The following is a 25,264-nucleotide window of genomic DNA, read 5'->3' on the forward strand; positions in this document are numbered from 1 at the left end:
AGGCACTTGACTAGACTGGAATATCCAAGATAGCTCTTCCTCATGGCTGGCAGGCGGTTTTATCTGTCATGTGCGAGCTCCGTGGGAGCTGTCAGACATGATGCCGTGGCTCTCTTCCATGTATCTTGAGCTTCTCACAGCCTATTGGCTAGAGTCCAAGAATCAGAAGGCAGGAACTACCATTCTCATAAGGTCTGCACTCAGATGCCGCAGAGCATCACTTCTGCCATATTCTATTGATCAAAGTGAGTCACAGAGCCAGGCCAGATTTCTAAGACAGGCAAATTACCCCTCCCTCTTGATGGGAGCTGTGGCACGCATGTGCAGAGATGGAAGGAATTCTTTTTTTTTTTTTTTTTAAAGATTTTATTTATTTGACAGAGAGAGAGAAATCACAAGTAGGCAGAGAGGCAGGCAGAGAGAGAGAGAGAGAGGGGAGGAAGCAGGCTCCCTGCAGAGCAGAGAGCCCGAGGAGGGGCTAGATCCCAGGACTCTGGGATCATGACCTGAGCCGAAGGCAGAGGCTTTAACCCACTGAGCCACCCAGGCGCCCCTGGAAGTAATTCTTGATGACTACTTCTGGAGGCTAGAGACCAAACAAGTAAATTGAATAAGGCGATCTTCATAATTTTACTTTGAGGGCCTCACTGAGCATACATGACTATGCAAATAAACCTGAATGTCAGTTTGTAACTTGAATGGCTATTGTAATGAAGTTAGATTCTATAAACACTTATAGGGATGGGCTGAGTCAGCCATCAATCCACCAAATCATTCTGCACTTCACATTTTCCTTGTTGTTATCATCACCATCATCATAGGGCATTTTTTTTTTTTTTAATTTTTTGTCCCTCTGGGAAAATGTTCAACATCTGGGTGGTAACTTACCAAGAGATAGGCCACCACAGAAGTGCCTGGGTAGAAAAGGAAGTGAATGCCTTGCACTGCACTTTGAGAAAAGGAAAAACAAAAACAAAGCGGAGGGTTGGGGGGACACTCTTACTATTCATATTCAGTCCCTTTCCTCTTTAGAGTGCCAAAGGTTTTACAAATGTTAAGTGCCCCAGTGAGAGAAATAAACTGAAAGAGTTTAAGCTGTGGCCTGAGCTTGCTGTGGCTACTGTGAAGTAATCACTCCACACACATATGGGTAAGTGCTCTATGCCAACAATGAAAACTTAACTGCCTGAACACTTTTTGGCCTCATTTAACTTGTCCATTTATGTGACTACAGATGCCTTTCTCCTTAGAACCCTAACATTTTAGAGCAGAAAAGGACTTTACAGATCATTTGCTTCAATCCCCTCATTTTGCAGATGGAAACAACTGGAACCCAGAGAGGCTTATTAGCCAGCACAAGGTCACATAGCAGTTCAGGGCAGATCCAGAAGTAGAACCCATGTCTCCTATTTTCTCATACCATGCCTTTTCTGAAAAACCACACTAAGCCCAAATAGCTACCCTGTGGTTGAAAACACTATTAATTTCTTTCTCCTCCAGTCATGTGAATCACATAAGCATTTCGATGACTTCTGGGAACAAGAAACATTTATTATAAAATTTTGACAATATACACTAATCACTACCACTGGGAGACAATGAAATTTGGTCAAAGTGACAAGACAGTAGTTACGGCTGTCCTAGTAAGAGGCCTAATTTTCATACTTCATCCTCCGGTTGGTAGTCAGGACTTCTTGGCTGCCCTCAAACTGACACAGGCCCCCATGGGCATGCTTTTCACCCAGCTTATATTCTATGCCAGAGTTGGTTCTTCTCTCTAAAGAAAAACTGGCTTTTCCGGTGAGCCATTATCCCAGAACCACGCATGGTTACATATGCAATATTTAAATAAGGGCTTCTGAGAAATAAGGTCTTAAAATTATGTTTATACTAAATCTCATTTACAAAACTGGATCTGCCTGATATAGACTTTGTTGTTGTTTGTTTCGTTTGTTTGTTCTGTTGTTTTGGTTTCTGGTTAGTTGACTGGTTAATGGTCACAGATGCAGTACAAATATTATACATGGAAACCTTACTTCTTAGAATGAATCAGCTATAACTGTCTGTTCCTATGGGTAATCATAAAATGATTTTGTATGAGATAATCATGTATCCAAGGGCCTTCTGATAATCAGTGAATTTGCTTTCCATAAAGAGCTTCCAAATTAAGTGAAAGTTGCTTCAGAACTCTTGAAAACAAGATAGGAGGGCAAAGAAAGCCTCTTAATTTACGAATTAGAGTCATGTTCTTACCCATATTTCCTATGTGTCTTAAATGTGTGTCTCATTATGTTTCTGTGCCTCTAATGACTCTATCCATGTAGTAAAAGGGATATATGTCAGAGATGCCCTACACATGCAACCGTCCCCATCTGAGACCAGAAGAACACTGTTGATGGCTGAGGTCTTTGGGCCTCCCTCTCACCCCTTACATTGCTAGGCATTGTTAATTCTTTGGAAACTCATTGAAAGAAATATAACCAACTCTCAAGAGAAACGGTAATTCTAGTTCTTGAGAAGCTCAATCTAGCCTCAATGTATATAAATCTCATTTTTAAAGTTGAGTCATTGATATCAACTTCAGTCTTAAGCTCACTGCTCCTTATATCACAATTTTTAAGAATTTATCTCAGTCAGGGAGGCTGGGTACCTCAGTCTGTTAAGCGTCTGCTTCCTGATTTTGGCTCAGATCATGATCTCAGGGTCACCCTGGACATGGAGCCTGTTTTGGATTCTCTCTCTTCCTTGCCTTCCCCCACAACTTGCACTCTTTCTCTTTCACTCTCTAAAAGAAAAGAAAAAAAATTATCTCAGTCTGTGACATAAGTGGAAGGAATTATCCACAAAGCCCTTTTCTCTAATTAAGGTTGGGAGTGATTAAGTGTTGTCCAAACATTCTAGTTCTGATTTTCAGTATGTTCCAGAGACGTTTGCTGCCAGTTTAAGGAGGAAAGGTATGTGTCTTCTTCACACTGGCCCAAAATACAGTGGGCTGGCTATCAGTTGAGTTGTGAGAAAAGAAACAGACTGTCAAATCCCATCATAATATAATGGATGTTATCTAAAAATTAAGATAAACGCATCTGACTAACGTCTCCTTAATAACAAAGCTATTCCTATATTCTGTTTTATTTTTGTTGTTGTTGTTAAGACGTAACTAGAAGTTTAAATTTACATTATGATTACAGCCTTTCTTTTTATAAGTTGAAGCACATTATTTTGGTCCATTGAGCAAACTCATTCTTATTCATTGCCTTTTAAAGTTGACATTTAACTTCCACAGCTGTACAGTTGGCAAGAAGCAAAAGAATATTTAATATTAAAGAGAGAAGATTCTAAATCATCACAGCATTCTATGGTATAGAGCACACTGTAATTAGTGCACATTAACTGAAAGAAGAAATTACATATGAAATTAGTGAAGGAAAAGGTGCTCAAGTATTTATTTCCTTGCTAATACTCAAGCAAATAAGACAAACAAGTAATTCAGCTATTCAAACTTAATAAAGACTGATTTTCTAAAAGATTATGTCTTCTAATGCATTCACTCAGAACAACTTTTGGCACTACAGGTCTTAAAACCCTAAATCAAATAAGCTAGGAAACAGTAATACCTCTCTTCCATTGGAATTTTCTGTTCCAGGGCACCTGGTGGCTCAGTTGGTTAAGCGTCTGCTTCGTCTCAGGTTTTGATCCCGGAATCCTGGGATCCAGTCCCACATCAGGCTCCGTGATTATCTGGGAGCCTGCTTCTCTCTCTCTCTGCCTCTCTCCCTCTGCTTATTCTCTCTCTCACAAAATAAATAAATAAATAAATAAAATACTTTAAAAGAAGAATTTTCTGTTCCACATTAGAAATAATCCATTCATTCAAGAAATGATTACCAACTGTGCAGTGGCTATAGGCACTGGGGATAGAGCTGTGACAGTTTTCCCTTTAAAGCATTGAGTTTAGCAAGAAAGACAAAAGGAGTGCAAGTCATCGCAACCAAGATGAATAGTGTTAGGATGAAAGAGGCATACAAGAGTCATGGACACCCACAAGGGACCTCAAGTCATGAGGGCTGGGAGTGACAGTAGCAAGGGAAGGTCCTCTGGAGGAGGTGACATTTCAGATGAGCCCTGACAACTTTGCAGTTAAGATTAAAGGTACACATTGCATTTCACTTCTTCAAAAAGCTCCACTGAAAGCATATTAAAGAGGCTTAAAAAAAAATAAACCTACAAGAATAAGGAGAACAGAAAAAGGGACAAGAGAAACAAATTTTGGAAGCTTGAGAGAAGATGAACAAGTGGTCTCTGACTTAGCAGAAAGCTGAGTAAATTCTAAAGCAGCAAGGGACGACTGGGTTAGTGCTGCTGGAGAAGCAGCCAGAGCTCCAGGCCCCTCTGCCATTCCCTGTGGCTGGGTAACTGCCCCTCCTTTCTTCCAGTAGGAAGCTAGAAATGTATTCACTAGAAAAGGGGAAAGAGAAAGTCTTTGATCAACAAGATGGTTCAGTGGTTCAGTGACCATACATAATGAAAGATTAATACTGATGTCCCAGCAAAATACCCTGTTTACTCCAAGAACACAGGCACCAGTCCTTCCCCTCTCAGATGGTCAAGTAAGGGCGCTTCCTGTGGGGAATCTGACCAGCCCCAGAGGAAAGACTGCTGACACCAGAGCGTGGGGGACTGGGGGGGGGGGGTGGCCAACAACAATAACAACAACAACAACAAAGCCCAAAGAACCCCACCTAGATATCTCCAGTACAGCTCCAAGTCAGTAAGCTTCACTCTCAGGCTCTTAATCATGAGCCGGAAAGCAAGGATTGACTATCAGAGATCTCAAGAAAGCCTCTAGCAAGGAAGATAGATATCATACATTCAAAAAACAAACAGAAACAAAAAAGCATTTTGGAGGAAATAGAGAGTATACATAGAGAAAAAAATTTAAGAAAAATAACCATTAACATCCCTAGATAGATAAGATACTACAGTCATGAAATTTTAAAAGGATCCTATAAAAACAGAAGAATTTAAAAAAAAAAAAAAAAAAGAACTCAAAAGTAGGGTTGAAGAAACAGACTAGATACTAAAGGCAAAGATAAAAGAGAAAGACAAGAAAATTAGAGGACCAGACCAAGCAATTCAACATCCAAATAAAGGATTTCCAAAAGGAAAGAACACAGAAAATGGAAGGTATAAATCATCAGTGAAGTCAATTAAGTACACTTCCCTGAACTGATAGGAGTTTCTAGACTGCCGAGTGTCTGGCCCAGCCGTCGCGCACAGCACTTATCGTGTACACATCGATTACTGTTTTAATTAACTCATGTATATTAACTTGTTTAATCATCCCAGCAACCCCAGAACATGGATGCCTTTATAAGTATCATTTTACAAATGATGAAACTGAGGTACAAAATGGTTAGGCAACTTGCCCAAGATCACACAGCTGGCAAAAAGCAATGCCAGGATTTGAAGGTAGGTGATGCAGCTCTGGAACCCGCTACACAATAGTACCACGCAGGAGGCAGCATCATATAAAACTTAAGAATACACTGCAGATAGTTCTATATGATCTTTTAAAACCAGGGGTAGCTATTCTTTCCATAGTGCATATAGGGCCTCATGTTCGACCAAGAACCCAAGAGGAACTCCATGCAGATTCCTGTTCCCACCTCCACACACAACTTTCTTCCCTCCAATACCCTATCCTACAAATTTTAGTCCCATCAGAAGCTCTAAATTCCTATTCCTGTTTCCCAGCTTGACTAGAACACTGCTCTACATTTGGGCTCACCTCCCGGTGCCACACCCAAAAGAAGTATCCTCAGAGAGTAAGTCTGGGGAGAGTGGGATGCTGCCCTCTCATCTCAAGCAGCACAGAGCCACACGGTTGCTACCCAACGCCTGACAACAGTTGTCTACTACATTTTGCCCGGTTCTATAATTATGCATAGCAGGACAGTAAGTCTGAAACCAGTCCTTGTGTGCCTAAAGGTATCTTTACTTGACCTACCCATTCCCATAGTTCTAGGCTTAAAATTCTTTTCCTTTGACGCTTCAACGTTATATTCTTGCAATCCAGTATTGCTGTTAGAAAGTGAACATCAACTTGATGTTTATTGTTCTCCCTGTTTTTGTTTCCTTTATATTCCCAAAAAATAAAGCTTTAAATTCCTGTTCCATTGGGTCTGCTTCCTCTGATATAGGTAGGTTGTCTATGTCCTGTCATTCTTCATGATACTTTTACTCTTTACATGAGTCATGGTATCTTTTAACTGGGACTTCATCAGTATTATTCCTGAGACCATCGGTTGCCTCTGCTTTGACAACTACAAAGGTGGCCCATTGAAAGGAGAGGGTCAGCTAGTATCTTCGATGGGAGGGAGGGAGGTAGAGTTAAGTGCTCCTACTGCAGGTCCCTGGGCTTAACTGTGCTTGTTTTCCTCGGCATTCTTTCTCCTTTAGATGCACTGCCTAGTTCCTCTGTATCTAAGATTGCTTTCTTGAACTGGAGTTTGGGGAGACAGCTCCAGGCCCCACTGGCCATCTGTGGCAGCATTACAGATTTCAATTTTGATATCATAGTTTCAGGGAGATAGACTGTTGTTATCTAATCATCTATTAGGTAGGGCCCTGCTGTCTTGTTTTCTGTCCTGGACTGAAAACAGCAGGCAAAGTCAATGCAGAAAAATTCAACTTCGAGCATATATTCCATGTTTACAAATGCAATAGACAAGACTCATTCAGCTCTTGTCTGAGCCTGGCCAACCAAGATCACAGCTCTCACCCTGGACTGGCCTGAGACTCCACTGAGAGACATCAACTTTTGTCTTCTCTCTCCTCCTCCCCTTCCATCTTCCAGCTGTCTCCTCCACTAGCCCATCATTTTCTTAAGAGTTTCCCAAAGTTTGGATACAGTTTTCAGGTCTGCCTTTGGATTCGTTCTGCCTTTCCATGTCTTCACTGGAATTTTCTGATTTCAGTGCAGGGAAGGGAGCCAGCGGAATGTTTTTAGCTCATCAATTTCATGGAAGCCAGAAGTCCACCCTCCACAGGGATCATTCTGAGGATACTCCCTTTGTAACTTCCAGCCCACTTGGGTATGCTACAGCAGGCTGTGGGAGAGATAGACCAGGCCAACCTCACAGGAGAAATCAATGTTAGGACCTGCACTGTTAGAACACCTAGCCAGAATTACAAGTGTCTGAAATGGGGTGGGGCATTTTCATTTAAGAAAGTTCCCACCCTAACCTCAGGCAGATTGCAAAACAGCTTAGTTCTAATGCTAGACGTTTCACAAAGGAAAACATCCAAATTTCTGGTAATGATGACATATATCCATATCTACATAGTACACAACCCAATACTTAGAATTTTATCATGCTTCTAAGTACTTTTATTCCGTATCATTTATCTATATATCATTACAGAAATTATGAAAGTTTGTCTTCTTTAGAAAGATGAGTGGAAGACAAATTTCTTTTCTATAGTAACAAATCATGCTGCCCCAAAATAAATATATTTCTTTTTTCAGTAGAAAATAACAGTCTCCTCCTCTACAGTCAACTCTCATTATTCATAGTAATGTTCTATAAAATCACCACAAACACTGAATTAGCAAATACTGCTAATTTGCTCTTAGGGGAAATACGGGATTAGGTTCCTGAGAGTCTCTGCTCTCATTTCCATCAATCAGTGCATAATCTGGTTTTATGCATATTTCTGTTTAAAGACACATATAATATATATTGTTATTCATTAACAATGAACATAGCCAACAGCATTACAACTCAGGCCAGAAGTAAGCTTATCTAACATATATTTTCTTCATAAGTCCCATCACAGTCTTCTTGTGCTGGGACATTAGACAGTGCTTTGACATTATATTCTTAAGCCATCTCAAACAGCAAAATCACCAACAGAAAGTACACTAAAAAATACAAAAATCATGGCACTAAATAGACTACGAAAAGACACTTGTGTACAGTCTGAGAGCTGAAATGAGGAGGCAGAGCTGTGCCCTGTTCCACCTCGGCTGGAAATGTGCACATCGGATGGCTCAAATTTTTCACCACTCTACACATATCCATGGAAGAATCACCCTAAGCACTGCTTCAGGGTTTACAAATAAATGGTAGCAACTAGGAGAATTTGTAAATACGGAATCTTGAAGAAGGAGGACTGACAATATTATCAGTGCTTGCATACTGATGAGGGAGGGAAAAAACCTTTTGTTAATGGAAGGGAGTCTGTAAGATGCCCTGTAAAGAGTATTTGGTTAACCTTGGTATACCCTCACCCTCCCACCTCCACAAACCAATTAATTCAGAAATGTTTTGTGCAATCTGTAGCAGTTTAGGGTCTACTAACATTTTATGCCGATCTGGTGGGTGTCTAGTAAAGAGAGCTCCGAAGCCTGTGGCAGGTAGTCCTGTGTCCCTGGAAACAAGACAACAATTTTTAGAAAACAGGTCAGAGTGACATTTATAAACTTTCAAAGCCATGGGGCTGAATTTTTTTTATCCTTTTAAAAATTTTTTCATTTTTTATTTTAAGACCAGTGTAGTTCACATACAGTGTCAAATCAGGTTCAGGTGCATAATACAGCGACTCAGCAGTTCTGTGCAAAGAACGTACTAGGGAGATTGCATCTGACTAGCAATCTAGCTATTCGTGCTGCTAAGACAGGGGAGCGACAATAGTAAAAGAATGACTTCAGGTAGGACTGATCAAACAAATAATGGTGTTTGGTATTGAGAAATGGCTTGTGGTTTTATATTAATAGTTACAGTAATAAAATTGATAGTACCTATAATTGAGGATATACCTGCTAAATATGGGAAAAAATCAGTCAACAGAAGCTCCTGCATGAACTAGGTTGCTAGCTGGGGGTGGGTACGGTTCACCTTGCTCAAGCGATAACAAGTGCAGCACCTGCTCCAACTGTTGATTATGTGAGCGAGAATAACCACGATGGTGGGAGTAGTCAGAAACTGATTCACTTGAGAAAATGGGTACTGCTGATTGGCATCGGGAGGACCAGTTATTAACGGGATTGGTCAGTCTCTGAATCCGCCCTCCAATTATAATTTGTATAACCTTGAAGAAAATTATTGCAAATGCAGGGGTGGTTACACCTGAAGCTGAATAGTTTATTTCTTTTTTTTTTTTTTTAAGATTTTATTTATTTATTTGACAGAGATCACAAGTAGGCAGAGAGGCGGGCAGAGAGAGGAGAAAGCAGGCTCCCTGCTGTTCAGAGAGCCCAATGCGGGGCTCGATCCCAGGGCCCTGAGACCATGACCTGAGCCAAAGGCGCCCCAGCTGAATAGTTTCTTAAAGGTTGTTCGTGTTTGCAACTTTTCTGCACTTTGCACAATAAAATGTCCCAATAAGTAAATGAAAAATTCAGCATTTTGTCATTGCTTTGACTGCACTTTCCAACAATTACAACAGGAGACAAGATGAATGGAAAGACTTTTCCATGGAAAGACACTGTGCCAAGCTGCAGGACTACAGATATGAGTAAGAAAGAGTTCCTACTCTCAAAGAACTATTTCAGGGGAAACACACATACATATAAATAACTAGAATGTAAGTCTGCTTACATTCCAAGTGTTGCTCAGAACATAAACAAAATGCTCAGAGGGCAAGAATATAAGAGCAACTGATCCTTATCAGTGACTGCTTACAGGAATTAGCTTAATTAGTAACTGCTTGTCAGGTAATATTTCTATGTACATTTCATACTTCTTTTCAGCTAAACTTCAGAGAAAGCTAGGAAGGAGATACTTTTATAATACCCATTTTATAGGTTGACAAGCTGAATATTATAGACACTATTTCACAAGTAAATCACGAAGTTGGTGTTCAAATCTAGTCAGACCACTGACCAGGAAAAATGCATAAAGAGGAAGTAACATTTTAGCTGGACCCAGAATGGGTACTGCTGATTGGCAAACAACTGAGGGAAAGGGTATTCCAGCCAGAGGGAATGGCATGAGCAGAAAAGCATGGAAACTTGTGATATGTTCGTTGCGACTGATGGGTGCCTGTAACGTGTCGCTGGGCCTGCTACACCTCCTCACCACTCATACAAATCCTTGCCTGCAGGTCTATGGTCTGTAAGCAAAGGAAAGTAGAAGAATACCTTTCAATAATCCCAGAGCTCATTGTCTCGTCATTCAATAAAGGCTTCCTCTTTATTTTATCCAATTCTCTGTTTAAATAAACTTGTGCCATTTTTTCATGTGTTTCTGATATCCAAATCTGGAAAAAATGGAAGCTGCATATAAGAAAAATACATACATTGCCCAAAATGGTCAGTTATTAAAATATTTTTTGTTGAAGCGCATTCTGATTTTAATTATTGATGCTACTGACATTGAAAAATAAGTACTATCTCATAGCAGTTCAGCTATTTCATCATAAATATGTGAAAATGGCCATTCCTTACCATGTGTTATTGGAAAATAAAAAATCAAGTTGGTTGTTCCTATGAAATGCATTCAACTAAATACTAATGCTATATGCTTTCCACTTCCTTCTCAAGGTTAGTATATTTTAATTTCCCTAAGTAAGAAAATGTCTGTAGCAATCACTTTGTAAATCACTTTGGACTCAGATACCAGAGCCACCACCCCCATCATCCATTCATTCTCCATCAGAGGATTACTCAATAAATTATCAAGCAGTTATTACTATGAGAAAGACTTGCAAATTTTAAGATGTACTCAAACCAACTGAAGAAGCATTATGAATAACATTTAGGGAATCTTACAAATAAAAATGGATGCTGAGGTTTCAATATTTTTTTTCCATTCCAGACTCTAGAAGATCATGAATGTGGAGGTTCACAGCGGAGAAGCAGAACTCACTATCATCAAGAGAACCCATTACTTTCTCCAAACCTGAAGACATCCAATGAAGCACTAGATCACATTAATGCCACCAGATTTTGTTAAGAAAGAAAGAGAAAGAGAAAGAAAGAATGAATGAACGAAAGAACGAATGAATGAGAGACCTTTGTTTAGATATTTGGAGACTTCAACTGCAGCAATATCATAGCTATAGTCAAACGCTGATCAGTGACTGCTTTGAGTTGGTATAATAAAGCTCTGCTACAACTAACTATCCTATTCAAACCAATTTTAAATATAGTCTCTGGCCCTGGTTCCCTGGTCTATTTCATGGCTCTAGAGATCTTCTCTGACCACTGCTCTCTAAGACTTCAATGTCCTCAATCACCAGCTACCCAACCCAATTTCCCAGCTTTGACTCCTATACCTTTTGCTCAACTACTCTTCCTATAAATTCCCAAGTTCATAAGTCAATGGTAAGAGACACTGTATTGAGCTTCATATTATACACTTTAATAAAAACTAAGACATTTCTTTTAGGAAAAAAATTACAAGGCACTTTTTTTTTTTTTACACTGTTTTGTTTTCATGTGTAAGTTTGACCCAAAGGCACCTGTCAGTTTTCTACAGGCTAATCCCAACAAAAAGCCAGAGCGCAAGGAAGATCACTGAAGCTGTGCATGAATAAATGTCAGCCTCCATGGCACAGAGCAGGGTTGAGAAGGGAGAAAAGTAGGCCTGAAGGGAGAAAGGAAAAAGACTTGGCATAGTTGATCTTCATTTTAAGGAAAAACTGAGGCTGAAACAGAATATGTGAGGCCCAGGTAAAGCAGTGAGAAAGCAGAAATTCTACCATTCAAAACATGCAGCCTGACTCATTCATTCATCAGTCTATATCTATGAAGGGCCAGGTGAGTGTAGTAAACACACTCCAGAGGCTTGACTGACTATAGCTTAGTGAGCTGCAGTAGATCATGGGGATCATGGGAATGATAACAGCACATGGCTAGACACTGTTCTAAATGTCTTCACATTAAATGTTCATGAAAACTCTACTACTCCCACTTCACACCTGAGGAAATAAAGACATGGAAAGTGTCAGACTCTTGACCAAAGTTACAACCTAGTAAGTGGTGGAGCCAAGACCGAGAAAGAAACCATCTGTCTCCAGGACCCACTCCTAACCTCTGTTTCCTGTACCCCTCAATTTTAGACCTCCTGTCTTCATCAGTGTTAGAACCCCACAAATTTTAGCTAGAGACCTGGTGTTTCAGACCACATTTTCTAGTTTCCTTTATCTTTTAAAAAGATAGTTTAAAGTTTTTATTTAAATTCTGGTTAGTTAACATACAATATAATATTAGTTTCAGGTGTACAATATAGTGATTCAATACTTCCATATAACACCCAGAGCTCACCATAGCAAGTGCACTTCTAGTCTCCTTTATACCTAAATATAACCAGTGACTTGTTCTGAACAATGAGGCATAAAGGGAAATAATTTATACAACTCCAGGAAAGTTCCCACTGCTTTTCTTTTCCTCCTGCATGAAATGTGGACAGAGCAGGTTTCTGGCAGCCATCTTGGGCTCTGCGCAGGGACAGCAGGGTAGAAAGCCGGAAGGAGCAGGTTTCTGGCAAACTGCCATACCATTCCTGACCTGCTATCATCCAGACTTTTTACATGAAATAATAAAACCTTATGTGGACAGCCACTGTTAATTTGTGGCGTCTGCTGCATGTGGGAAAACGAATCCTACACCATTTTAATGTGAAAAATCACTTTGGTCTAGAAATGTTCATAACCTGACATAAGGGTGGATAATTTATAAAAGCACTACCATGTGTTTAAAAATCTTTTTGGCTATATATAGTCAAACGCATACATATATATATATGTGTGTATATATACACACATACACATACACACACACATACATATATACATATATGTGTGTGTATATACATATACATATATGTGTGTGTATACCACAAACTGGAGATTGGTAATTTGGTATGTGAGACTGCTAAATTAACACAGCACAAAATTGCAGGATAATCACAAATTTCCATTAAATTTGCATAATAAGATCTAGCTTGAATCAAATGATAAATTAAAAATATCTAATGTGTGTTTAGGAAGTTTACTTTATAACATCATTATTATACCCCATTTTCTTAAGCATCAATTTTCCTTAAAGTTCCATCTTCTAATCTTCCAAGATGAACTCTTCTTATATGTGTGGCATTTAAGAAATCCCAGTAACTGTTGACTGGGTAACTGGCACAGGGAAAGAGAAAATCATTGGTGACTTCCCCTCAAGTTTCACATTTGAGGGTAGCCAGACTCTTTCTGCTAAGAATGACCTACGACTGGAAGAATCGCTCTTGGGAAGATGCATTTTAGTTGATTGCTAGTTGACATTTCTTTCTTATGCTCTTACAGAGTCCCCGGAAGCAGACTCCTCTGACCCATATTGTAGGAAGTGCAGACACTTTCCACGTCAGGCTCCCTCTGTGATGGCACAGGCTGCTGCCTCAGGAGTAAGTCTGACCTCAGTCAACCATGTTCCTCAACTTCAGGGTAGCAGTTACTTAAATCCCTTGCTGCCCAATATCCTCGAGGTCCCACACTACAGCAGGAAGTAGCTCATCTCATGGGGAAAGGAGGGGTGGAACTCAGCATGTAAATTCTCTCTAAAGGACTCCAAATTCCAAATACTCTCAGCCAGGTCTCTTCAACATCAACCTCTTCTTTCTTTTTTTAATCTTCAAGATGGATGAGAGACAGTCATTGCCTAAATGCTTTGCATGTTCCATGTGACAGATATGGCACCTCACTAGGGAATGAAGAACTTGGCACCTATCCTCTTAGATCTTCAGTCCTAACTGAAGCTATTAAGTAGCACTTCCCCTACCAACTGTAGCTTTTTTTGTATCATTGCCAAAAGGTCACCATCATCAACAACCAATATCAAGACTTCGTAAAAAGTCTTTATCTTTAAAAAAGGATGATTCTTATTTTGCAGTTTTGCTCTTAGAAATTCTGGCTCTGTTTTCATGTCTAGAAGAACACAATAGTAGTTCCATACAGAGATTATTTAAAGGATGTCAGAGAATCGATGAGGCTCCTTGCCCATCATTATGTTGAGCAACGGGGATGCCATGGGTATGATCAGAAAAATGATCTCATTCTTTTTTTCTACTATCTATCTTTTCTTCTAATCACCTCAGATAACAAAACTGTTTCTTGTAACAAAAACAGTCTCAGTTAAGTAATGAATATTAGTAGAATAATCACAAGAGGGCCTTTTAATTGTCTTGATGTCTGAGGGAAGGAAAGAACAGAGCAAGTGAAGAACTAGAAGGTCAGCCCGCGCTCCCCACATAGACACACTTCCCTCTGCAGACTTCCTCGGCCTGGAGCAGAGTAGCTGGAGGAAGAGAAAATCTTTTACCTTAAATGAAATTCATCATTTTGATGAGATACTGTAATTACTGAAATGGGACCGACAGACTTGTTATGATCAGAGAGTAACCATAAAATTTATAAAACCTGCATACCGCTTTATCCAGGGGTACAGAAGAGAACATCACTCCACAAAGTAGGGTGAATAGACAGTGGAGACAAAGAATACAGGTGCGCGCACGACTGCCTCTTTCAAGTGCCGTTTGTTCAACATAACGGAGCACATGCTTCAGAAAACTGATATACTGAAAAATTAAAATCTAGTTCCTCAAAGAGTTAAATGAGGCATGATTATTGCTATAGAAAAAGAGTTTTGAAGAAGAGTGATGGGATCAAAATGGCAGATGCCTACATTCATTCCTATCCCAGATCCCTAGAAATGACAGAGCAGATACACGTTCGAATCAGTAAGCCCACGGGTGCATCAGCAGACATGGAAAATACACTCAGTTGGCCTAAATTTATACAGAATTCCTGAAACAGTAGAGGCAGGTACACTTGTGCTGATGTTGGAAAAGACTGTCCAAGTAGATCCACATGAGGATGCTGGAACTGGTGGCATCAACTTCAAGCTCAGAGATTACAGAAACCTGAAGCAAGAGGAGACCCTGACTCCATCACCGACTTGCCCCAAACATCTCCCTTTTTCCTGGTATAAGTGGTTCTCCTCCAAAGGCATTTAAAATTATTCCATTCACAAAAATTTGATCCATATGACTCTTTCAAGTACATAAAGATCTGAATGCAAGAAGCATCTGTAAGTATAGTCTTATGATCAAAACACTATTCTACTATGTCAATCAAAGAAAAAAATACCTGAACCGATTAAGTAAATAATAATTGAATTTCTCAGATCTGGTATAATTATATCCCTTTATATCCCTTTTAGAGTCATTAATTTTTAAATATCATATTTTCATCCACTAAAATAGCTCATATTTGAGAATTTCTTGGCTATTTTTTATAGATTCATAAAAAGAATGTTAGCACACTCTTGTACTATTCATTTATTTACCATTTTAAAGGCCAAAATGACTGTAATGCTAGTCATACCAATATTAGCCTAATATGCTCATTCACATTGTCCTGTTAGTTCTAGAAATGCCTCGGCACTGATCCATTAGCCGTTTAAGAAAAATCTGTTTAGAAAATCACCCATTGGTTTTCCTTGTTCCTTTATGTCTGATAAGTTCTCACCTTCTACGACACAGCATCAAAGGTACCCTGTACTTAATTCTTCTCAGTTTTGAGGAAGTTTCCTTCCTAAAAGCAGTCTTACATACTGATCGTAACAGAGGTAGTGCTGTGAGGATCCTTGGATGAAGGACTTTACAAATGAAGGAACCATGACAGAAGAGCTCTGAGCATTTTAGCTTGCATGGGGCTCACTCTGGTAGAGTTAAGAAGCACCTGAATAAAGTTTAAATAAAATACCAAGACAAAAAGCTATAGTTTAAAATGCTATTTCCCATAATTGCTTAGACTCATAAAACAATCAGAGAAAGTGGCCTGAATGAGTGCTTGTCCGGGAAGCTGCATCCCCATGGCCCCGCATGCTCTCCTGAAGCCAGAAGGAGCACTGGAGTAGGAATTTGATTATGCCACTCTTGAAACCTGACTGGTATATTTCCAGATTCCACCAATGAATCGTTCCTTTAGATTCCGCTCAGGAGCTGTGCTGTGGGCATCTCTACTAGGAAGCCATCCTGACCCTCCCCCTCAACACATTTCAGTTCAGGTGCCCCTTTCCACGTCTTAATCTTCTTCCTATCATAGCATCCATCATACACTGTGTCACTGTGGTTGTACATCTGCACTTTCCCCCGCAAGCCTGTGAGTGCCTAATGTACAGTGACCTCGTTTTGAATTGCTTATCACAGCACTTAGCAAAATAACAGGGCCTCAATATATATTTGTGAAACACAGTCCTTTTTTCCTTCCTCTTCCCCCCTTTTTTCTTCCTTTCCTTCCTTTTTGCCTTTATTTCTTTCTTTGTCTCTTTCCTTTATCCCTTCCTTCCACTAGTACCTATTGAGGACCCCGTCTGGGCCAGGCACCATTCTAGGAACTGGAAACACAGCAGAGAACAAAACAAATTGAAGTCCCTTCTCTCGTGGTGCTAGTATTTAGTCAAGGGACATGTGCAATCAACAACCAAAGAAGTCTTAAATATATCCAATGCTTTAAATGCCATGAAGAAAAATAAAGTAAGGGAAGAGGACAGAGAGGAATGATCTGTACGGGCTGCTCTTTTATACACCAGTGGGCAACTAGCTCACTGAATGAGTGGGACTTGTATGTAGGTACAATCAGAAAACAGACCTATTGTTCCTCCATCACCTGCCCATCCATAGCCATTTGCAGAGGAGAATTCTTTCTTATGCTCCTTGATAAAATGTAGGACAATTGCCAAGACCTCTGTGGCCACTCTCAGCTAATACAAACATCTTCTGGCTACTTCTGTCCCAAGAGGAGTCTCATTGAAGTAAGTAAAATCCTCAGTACCCATGTACGATCCAGAACTTCATTTGAAATGAAAGACTCATTCCTGTAATTTAGGTCAGCTTTGGCCTGACATATGTCAGTGGGAAAGATGGCACAGTTGGCTTCTTCTCAATTGTCCCTCTTAAACTTCTTCCCTACTCCTCAACTCCCTCTGGCTTCTTTAGGGTTTATGATGTGGGTGTGGAGATACAAGGAAGGAGAGAGGTAAATGCAAGAAAGGTGGAAGTATAATCTTGTTTTGGTTTCCTCTGGGCATGTCTGTTGTCTGACCCTCTCTGGCACTGATGGATGTTCAAAGGTGAATTTCTTGAGTGTTCTGCAGATGTTGAGATCCCTTCTGGAAACACCCAGTGGTTATGCTCCATGACACAGGGTGTCACTGTCCTGCCTCAGTCCCTGGGAATCCAATCACTGTCCCTCCCATTCCTACAGGAGCGGCTCTTAGGCAGGTTCTGAAACAGCTCTCTGTCATCTTTCTCTTCTATATCTGATCCCCAAAAGCCGCCTGAGGGCCTGAGTACTCAATTATCCTTGTCTTACCAATGATGTACATGTAGCTAGTTCCCCTCTCTCTGCTCTGCTGCTTTGGAAACATCACCAGCACCTCATATCTCTAGCTTCACCAGGCAGATGAGACTCACAGTACGCCTTTTCCAAAATACTGTTTTTCTACCCTCAAACCCTTCTTTTGGTTTCTTGGCTTTCAATCCTCTTATATCCCTCATGTGAGTACCGGCCTAAGGGAACTATCTTTGAGGGTCTCACCTAACTGGCCTAATATTTCACTTTGGCACATGGGACTATGCATTTATTTGTGGAGAGTCTCAGCTAAAATGAAGACCAAGAAATTCCTTTTTAAAATACTGTTACAAATAAACAGTGCTCACATTAGCCCCAACACCAGCACTGAAGAGCAAGGAGCACTTCATACAGTGGAACAGAAATGCTGGGGGACAAAAAAAAAAGCAACCCCCATTCAGCAGAAATATTGCAAAAATCCAGAAATGCTAAGAAGACATGTAGGAAAGGAAACAGGGAGGAAACGGGCTACCTGGCATGTGCGCGGACACAACTCAGGAGACAGGACAGAGGTTATAGATAAGAGATGAGAAACCAATGTCTCCAACACATGCCCAAGCCACAGCAAAAAAATAATCAGGTTCATGTTCTGGAAGGAGGATGCAGTGTTTGGGGGGTAAAAAGGCCCCGGGCTGGGTGTGGAACAACATGGCACTCCAAGAGACAGTTTGAGGAGTATTTAAGATCTTAGACTCTGGAACCAGAGGGAAAAATAGATTTTAATTTTTAATACACTTACTTGCTCTTTGACTTTGAACAAGTGATCGAGCGTCACCTGGCCTCGGTGTCCTCATTTACACAACGTGGCCACTTGGAGCGCTAGCCTGAAGAGTTGTCCAGAGGATGAAATGAGGCGGTGTTCATGGAACCCTCTTACTGAATCGATCCTTTCCATCAGTAGGATGCAGTCATGAAGCAACTTCATTTTTAATCCAGCTGCCTCTTCCATCCCACATGGATGGCTGGTTCTTCCCTTTCACTTAATGGGAATTTTCAACCAGTCCCTTAACTTTTCTAGGCCCCTCAATCTTGAGAAGGATCTCATTTTAGTTACGGAATTTTCCAGTCCAGTGAAATCATCAAAATTGCTAACTGTATTAGATTTAAGTTTCTCACCTTCCCAGCTGGGTGCTACTTTAGGCAGGGAATCCTGCAGCAGGTGGGCCTTGCTGTTTCACAAGAATCAGACACCTGGACCCTATGCCCTCTGAGTTCCAGGATACACATATTAATCTCTCTGATTTCCTTAAAACACCTCTCACCTGAGGAAGAAGGGACATGTGTCCCACAACAAAATAAATCCTTCTTGAACTCTAGTCTTCAAGGACATAATCACTCATACTGGCCTAACCTAGTTTAGAATATCTTAGCAGGTCCTGCCTAGATGGTCTAGCATCTTGCTTTAAGATGTGTGTTTTTCACCAACTAGTGAGAGCATTGTAGTGTTTAGGTCTCTATCAAAATTCTGTGGCAAGAAGAACTCATCCATCCTTCTGCTACATCTAGCATCACACCTGACATATGAAAATAGGAAGGCTCTGTATCTATATCTCCCTCCTTTTTACACCTGGGACCTTAGGTGAAATCATTTAAAATCAGTGGGTCTGGGTTTAGAACTAGAATAATACCCTTCTTGTGGGCAGAAGACATGAACAGACATTTCTGCAAAGATTACATCCAAGTGGCCAATAGACACATGAAAAAGTGTTCAACATCACTTGGCATCAGGGAAATACAAATCAAAACCACAGTGAGATACCACCTCACACCAGTCAGAATGGCTAAAATTAACAAGTCAGGAAACGTGCGTGAAGGTTCCTCAAAAAGTTGAAAATATGGGGCGCCTGAGTGGCTCAGTGGGTTAAAGCCTCTGCCTTCGGCTCAGGTCATGATCCCAACATCCTGGGATCGATCCCCACGTCAGGCTCTCTGCTCAGCAGGGAGCCTGCTTCCCTTCCGCTCTCTCTGCCTTTCTGTGATCTGTCAAATAAATAAATAAAACTTAAAAAAAAAAAAGTTGAAAATAGAGCTACCCTTTGACCCAGCAAATGCACTACTGGGTATTTACCTTAAAGATACAAATGTAGTGATCCAAAGGGGCACATGCATCCCAATGTTTATAGCAGCAGTGTCCACCACTGCCAAACTATGGAAAGAACCTAGAAGTCCATCAACAGATGAATGGATAAAGAAGATGTGTATATATAAACAAAGAAATATTATGCAGCCATAAAAAACCAAAATCTTCCCATTTGCAATGACATGTATGGAACTAGAGGGTATTATGCTACATGAAATAAGTCAATCAGAAAAAGATAAGTATCATATGATAAATATCATATGATATAATCATATCTCACTGATATGAGGAATTTGAAAAACAAGACAGAGGATCATAGGGGAAGGGAGGGAAAAATGAAACAAGATGAAACCAGAAAGGGAGACAAACCATAAGAGACTCTTAATCTCAGGAAACAAATGAGGGTAGCTAGGGGACGGTGGGAGGAGGCTGGATGATGGACATTGGGGAGGGCATGTGCTATGGTGAGCACTGTGAATTGTGTAAGATTGATGAATCACAGACTTGTACCCCTGAAACAAATAATATATTATATGTTAATGAAAAAAATTTTTAAATAGTATCTTTCTTTCAACTTTGTTACGTTAAGAAGAGCAAGAAACACCATTTCCTTACACCACACATGAAAATAAACTCAAAGTGGATGAAGGACCTCAATGGAGGAAGGAATCCATCAAAATCCTGAGGAGAACATAGGCAGCAACCTCTTCAACCTCAGCCACAGCAACTTCTTCCTAGGGACATCGCCAAAGGCAAGGAAGCAAAGGCAAAATGAACTATTGGGACTTCATCAAGATCAAAAGCTTTTGCACAGCAAAGGAAACAGTTAACAAAACCAAAAGACAACTGACAGAATGGGAAAAGGTATTTGCAAAGGACATATCAGATAAAGGGCTAGTATCCAAAATCTATAAAGAACTTATCAAACAACACCAAAGAAAATAGGATGGCAGATCTGAAGGACCAGGAGGATGGTGGGGTCTTCTGAGCTAGTAGGTGGGGAGGGGCTCTGGACACACCTTGTTCAATTGTCCCCTCCCTCACCCTCATAAACTCTTTGTGACAGTGCTCTGTGATGTAAGCCTGGGGAGGATATATATTCAGCGTGTGCACAGTATAGGCTGTCTTGTGATTTAGACTATGGATTTCCAACACTGGAATGTTCTCTCATTTATGAATAGCAATACCAAACCATGTCTGAGCTCTGGCTCAACATGTTGGGAGATTGATCCCAACTTCACCTTCCTGTGTGGTTTGGGATTGCTCCTTCTGTTCCTGTGCTACCTGGTGGGGATTCCATTTCCAAATTGGAAAAGCAAAACTACCCAAAAGGTAAGAAAACCTTGGAGAGGGGGGGAACTCAACATGGATTATTACGGTTTCCATTTCTAATCCCAAATCTTATTCCTTTTTTTTTTTTTTTTAGATTTTATTTAAGACGAAGAGAGCACAAGTGCGGTAGAGGGGCAGAGGGAGGGCAATGTGGGGCTAGATCCCAAGACCCTGGAACCCTGACCTGACCCCAAGGCAGACACTTAACCAACTGAGCCATCCAGGAGCCCTAATCCCAGGTTTTAAAAGGAGTTTGGTAGAGTGGGAGAAACACCTAAAATGGGAAGTCTTAAGAGAACAGACATTCACTCCTCTAGGAAAAGAGGCCTGGGCAGGGGTAAGTGTTAAGAAAGGACTAGGGGTTCTAATTGAAACTACAGTCTATCTGGGTATGGTGGTGGTTCTTGGATAAGATCCCAAACTCAGGGATTCTGTAGTCCTGGATTGGGTTATTTTGAGAGGATGGGGTCTGTGTAAGAGAACAAAGTTTCCCAGCACTCGACCATATCAAGTCACATTCCCATGTCCAGCATCACTCGATCAAGCCTTCCTTCATGCTGAGCTGATCAGGAGAACACTGCTAAGCCTCTGAGAAGACAGTGAGGTCGGAGCTATGACCTAGTTTACAGGGTCCTACCTGAGGCAGCACAGGTGTGACTGCTGGGCTTCCTTTTCTATGTCCTCAATGAACAAAGGACTTCTGATTGGGAATACCAAGTGTGGACCTCCTAGACAAAGTCGTCCCCTGGGTTTTCTAAAGAGTAAATATTGACAACATTTTATCATCTTTAAAACTGAAAAAAGCAAGGAACACAAAGTTCTACTAAAGTCCTAGAATTCTTGCATAAAGGACGTTTCCATTTCTGAGAGAAGAGTAAGTCATGGATCCCAACCCCCCTCATTGTTCATTTTTCTTCTAGCATCAGGGCAGAGCCAAGAGAAGGAGGAAAGGAGGGACACTGGAAGGTAAGGTTCTGCCTATTCCACCTCAGCTCTCTCCAAGGCTGATCCTTGCTGTCCTCTCCATGAGGGCCCGGTCCATGAACTCTGAGGATGCGAGCTGCTAGATACATTCCCTCAGAGGAGAGGCTCATGGAAATGTAGCCAGAGTGCAAAACCCTTCTCAGATCCCTGCTCTGACCATTACTGAGCATGAAGCAGTGATGGATCTGGACGAGTGCTTCCCACTAGGTGGCCGTGTGAGATGACGAGTCAGAACTTCTGTCTCCTGACTTTGTGAAAGCTCTCTGACATCATGGACCTTCAGGAGTCTTCCCTGACCTCTCTGCTTCATAGAGGTGGTCTGATCATCACATGGATAATTTACATGAAAGTACTTTATACAGGAAGCTAGATTACTAACCAGCTTCACATCACTGGCCATTTGCCCTCATCTATTGATTGTTGGGGCTTTCAGAGTCCCAACATCCCAAGGCTGTCCTATAAGGGGACTCCTGGATTAATACCTATGTTTCTGCTTTCACTATATAACACAGTCTCCTGTTTCCCCAGATGGCAGATGGTACCAACGGGAAGTGGAGGAGGCCCGGAAGCTGATCTCAATTTTAAGAAGGTGACCAGTTTTCCCCCTTGATCCTATTGCCTCTTAGAGCAGGTTTTATGCAATTGCAGGATTCACTGCAGTCTGTCATAGCCATGGGGTGGGGGTAGCCATAGAAACAGATATTGGGGTGAATGCTACTGAGTACACTGCCAGGTCATAAAAGTGGGGCATTGTGAAGGGATAGCAGGCTTCAGGTGGCCCCTCCCTTGTCAGGTCTGCATGGCCGCCTCCCCTTGTTCTGGTCCTGGCTGCAGTTTTTTACCTCCTGTCTCCTGCAGCCCCCTCGGCCGGCATCATGATACCATCCACTTTCGTCAACTGTTATGTCCAGACCCCTCCTGTGAGATATGTAACAGCACATCTGCGGAGATTGATCGGCTGCTGTTCCTGCAGGCTCTGGAAGATTCTACTCCCTTGGCTTCCACAGCTTCTGTGACTTCTTCATCATTCACTCTCTCCACTGACTTCTCAGCAGTCCCTCCAGGAGAGCTAATACCAGCTTCGCTGTCTGAGTCTTCCCCACCACCTGCTCCACCCAGTGATCCCTGTGGCTGATTTCTTTCCACCCTCACCACCGGGTGATTCTGTGCCACCAGAGCCCTTTCCTCCCTTGGATTCCAAATTCCCAATGGACCATTTCCCAGCCCAGCCCCCTGCCTTTCCACCTCCTGTCCCATCCCATCATGCCCATTCAGTGGACCGTAGCATCCAAACAGAGACAGTGTCTCTAAATACCCTTTCCCAAGATGTCAGCCCCTTACCGGAGTTGTGGGAGCAGTGTCCATATCCTACCACCTCGGAAGAGGGCCATTTACAGCAAACCCCCATCCAGTTCTTCTGGGGTCTCCAAACTCCAAGCAGGTCCTTCTTCCCTGCTGCCTCCCCAGAGCAGGAATCCCCAGGAGTTCCCCATCCACTTCCTCCATCCTTGCCTGAGAACCCGCCTCAACTCCTGCCTCAAACCCAGCCCCTACCTCTCCCTCATGTCCAGCCCCAGGCCCACCTTCAATCCCCACTCCCAATCCTGCCATCTGGTCCTCTACCTGACATCAAAATCTGTGGAGCTTGTTTCCACAGACCTCAAAATGAGTCTGAGAGTCTGCCATCAACAGAAATGGAACATCTGGAATCGAACGTGTTGCAGAAGATACAGAAACGTGTGTGGGGTTTACCCACTATAGTCCAAAGATCCCAGGAGGACTACTGTTCTTCTGCGTCTAACCCTTGTTTCAGCCACAAGGCCACCAAGGCTCATGCTGCAGTTTCTGTCCCTCCTGGGCAGTTTCCTCTGAATGAAGAGCTTCGGAGAAAACTGGAGTCTCATCTTGAAAACCGGCTCATCCTACACCAGAGGGGCCTAACCCGCAGGATCTATGAGTCTCTAGCACTGACTCTTCCACAGCTACCTGAGTCTCAGCGCCATGGTGGACGCTCGGCAATCTCTAATAAGAGTCCGATCAGAAGGAGTATGTCAAAAAGCGTCTATGTGGAGCTCCCAGAAATTCTGCTAGAGGAGAGTTCCTGCAAAGATGACCTGGAGAAGGATCAGGGACACAACACCGAGAATGATCTGGAGAAGGATCAGGGACACAACACCGAGAATGATATGGGGTATGGTTCTGACCAAGAACATAGCCCATCCGTGAAAAACTCGATGGTGGCTGTGGAGACTACGGGACAGAGACAACTTAATGCCGTGAAAACTCTCCATAATTCATGGCACTCCGTGGAGCAGACATCACTCACTTCTAAGAAATCCCAGAAAGAAAGAAGACAGGGAAGTTTGCCACCATCACAGGTTGAGGATGACTCCCTGAATAACTTCCAGGAGCTTCCCCTTGTTACACCTACGGCAGCACAGACGCTGGAAGAGCATATTAAAAGGCTTAATAAGAGGGTGACTTGGGGCCTTCCCCCTAGGGTCCTTGAATCCATACAGCACTTTAAATACAAAGAGTTTAATGGAAGCTTGACATCTCTCCGTGGACACAAAGCAGGAACAGCAAATTCAGCCCCCATCCCCGATCATCCTTTCCCTGCCACCTCAACTGCGGGCAAGGAGGAACAAAGAATTTTGAGGCCATTAGCCTCTAATATAACCCATCAGACTCCTACATCTGTCCAACGTGACTCCATAGGCAACAGATGGCCCCCAAGGCCGCCTAAAAGGCAAGGTGCACTCAGACGGCCTACAAGGCAAGGTGTGCTCACATGGGAGTCAAAGGTCAAAAGTGCAAATGCCGATACTGGAAGGGGACAGTAACCAGGCATAAAGGGGAAGCAGCCAGAACCTGGTGGTGTGCCCACAGAGTAAATATTTCTCTAGTAACATGTTGTCTGTTCTGTGTACTGTCTTGGGAGCAATGGTTTTGGGCAAATCAGTTCAGCCGTTACTGATTGCTTCCTTCATCTTCTAAAAGGTGACCAATCTCCTGGACCTCTTGGGAAATATGTATCATGTGCCCCCAAAAGCCCCAAAATCCCATTCTCCCTCTGATGGGCTCTCTCTCCTGTCCCATGGCTTAGCCTTCCTGAAAATATACAGTAGCTCACACCTCTCCCCCTGAATGCTTTACACCCTTTACAGTAAGTCTTCTATATCGGAGGAGAATCAAAGACAGGTATAGCTTTCAGAAAATAATGATTAAGACACTGTTGTTTCTTCACTGTTACTGTGTTAGCTTAATTATGACTTAGAAGTCAGTGATCAGAGGATCCCACAGGTGGATGAACTCTGAATGGGAGTGTTTTCGGGGGATGGGGTGTTGTTCTTGGGCTGGTTGGGTCACTTAGCTGTTAGTGATAGGAATGTTGACAAGGCAGCTACCACCTTCCAGGATAAGACACCTTTGATGAAATGAAAAGGTGAAAGAGAAACCTTG

At 41.9% G+C, this 25,264-nt stretch overlaps 1 protein-coding gene across 5 annotated transcripts in view; it reads right to left on the minus strand.

Annotated features, from left to right (window-relative positions):
• The window catches only part of CFAP95 (cilia and flagella associated protein 95), a 171,991-nt gene that overhangs the window by 74,169 nt on the left and 72,558 nt on the right, over positions 1-25,264 (minus strand). For all 5 annotated transcript variants that reach the window (XM_059412322.1, XM_059412324.1, XM_059412325.1 and 2 more), the window contains 2 exons: positions 10,145-10,263; positions 8,365-8,433 (listed from right to left, as the gene is read on the minus strand). In XM_059412322.1, coding sequence (XP_059268305.1) covers positions 8,365-8,433; positions 10,145-10,263 — 188 coding nt within the window. The remainder of the gene's footprint in view (positions 1-8,364; positions 8,434-10,144; positions 10,264-25,264) is intronic.

Source organism: Mustela nigripes, chromosome 9, assembly GCF_022355385.1.
Source record: "Mustela nigripes isolate SB6536 chromosome 9, MUSNIG.SB6536, whole genome shotgun sequence".
Lineage (NCBI taxonomy): Eukaryota > Metazoa > Chordata > Mammalia > Carnivora > Mustelidae > Mustela > Mustela nigripes.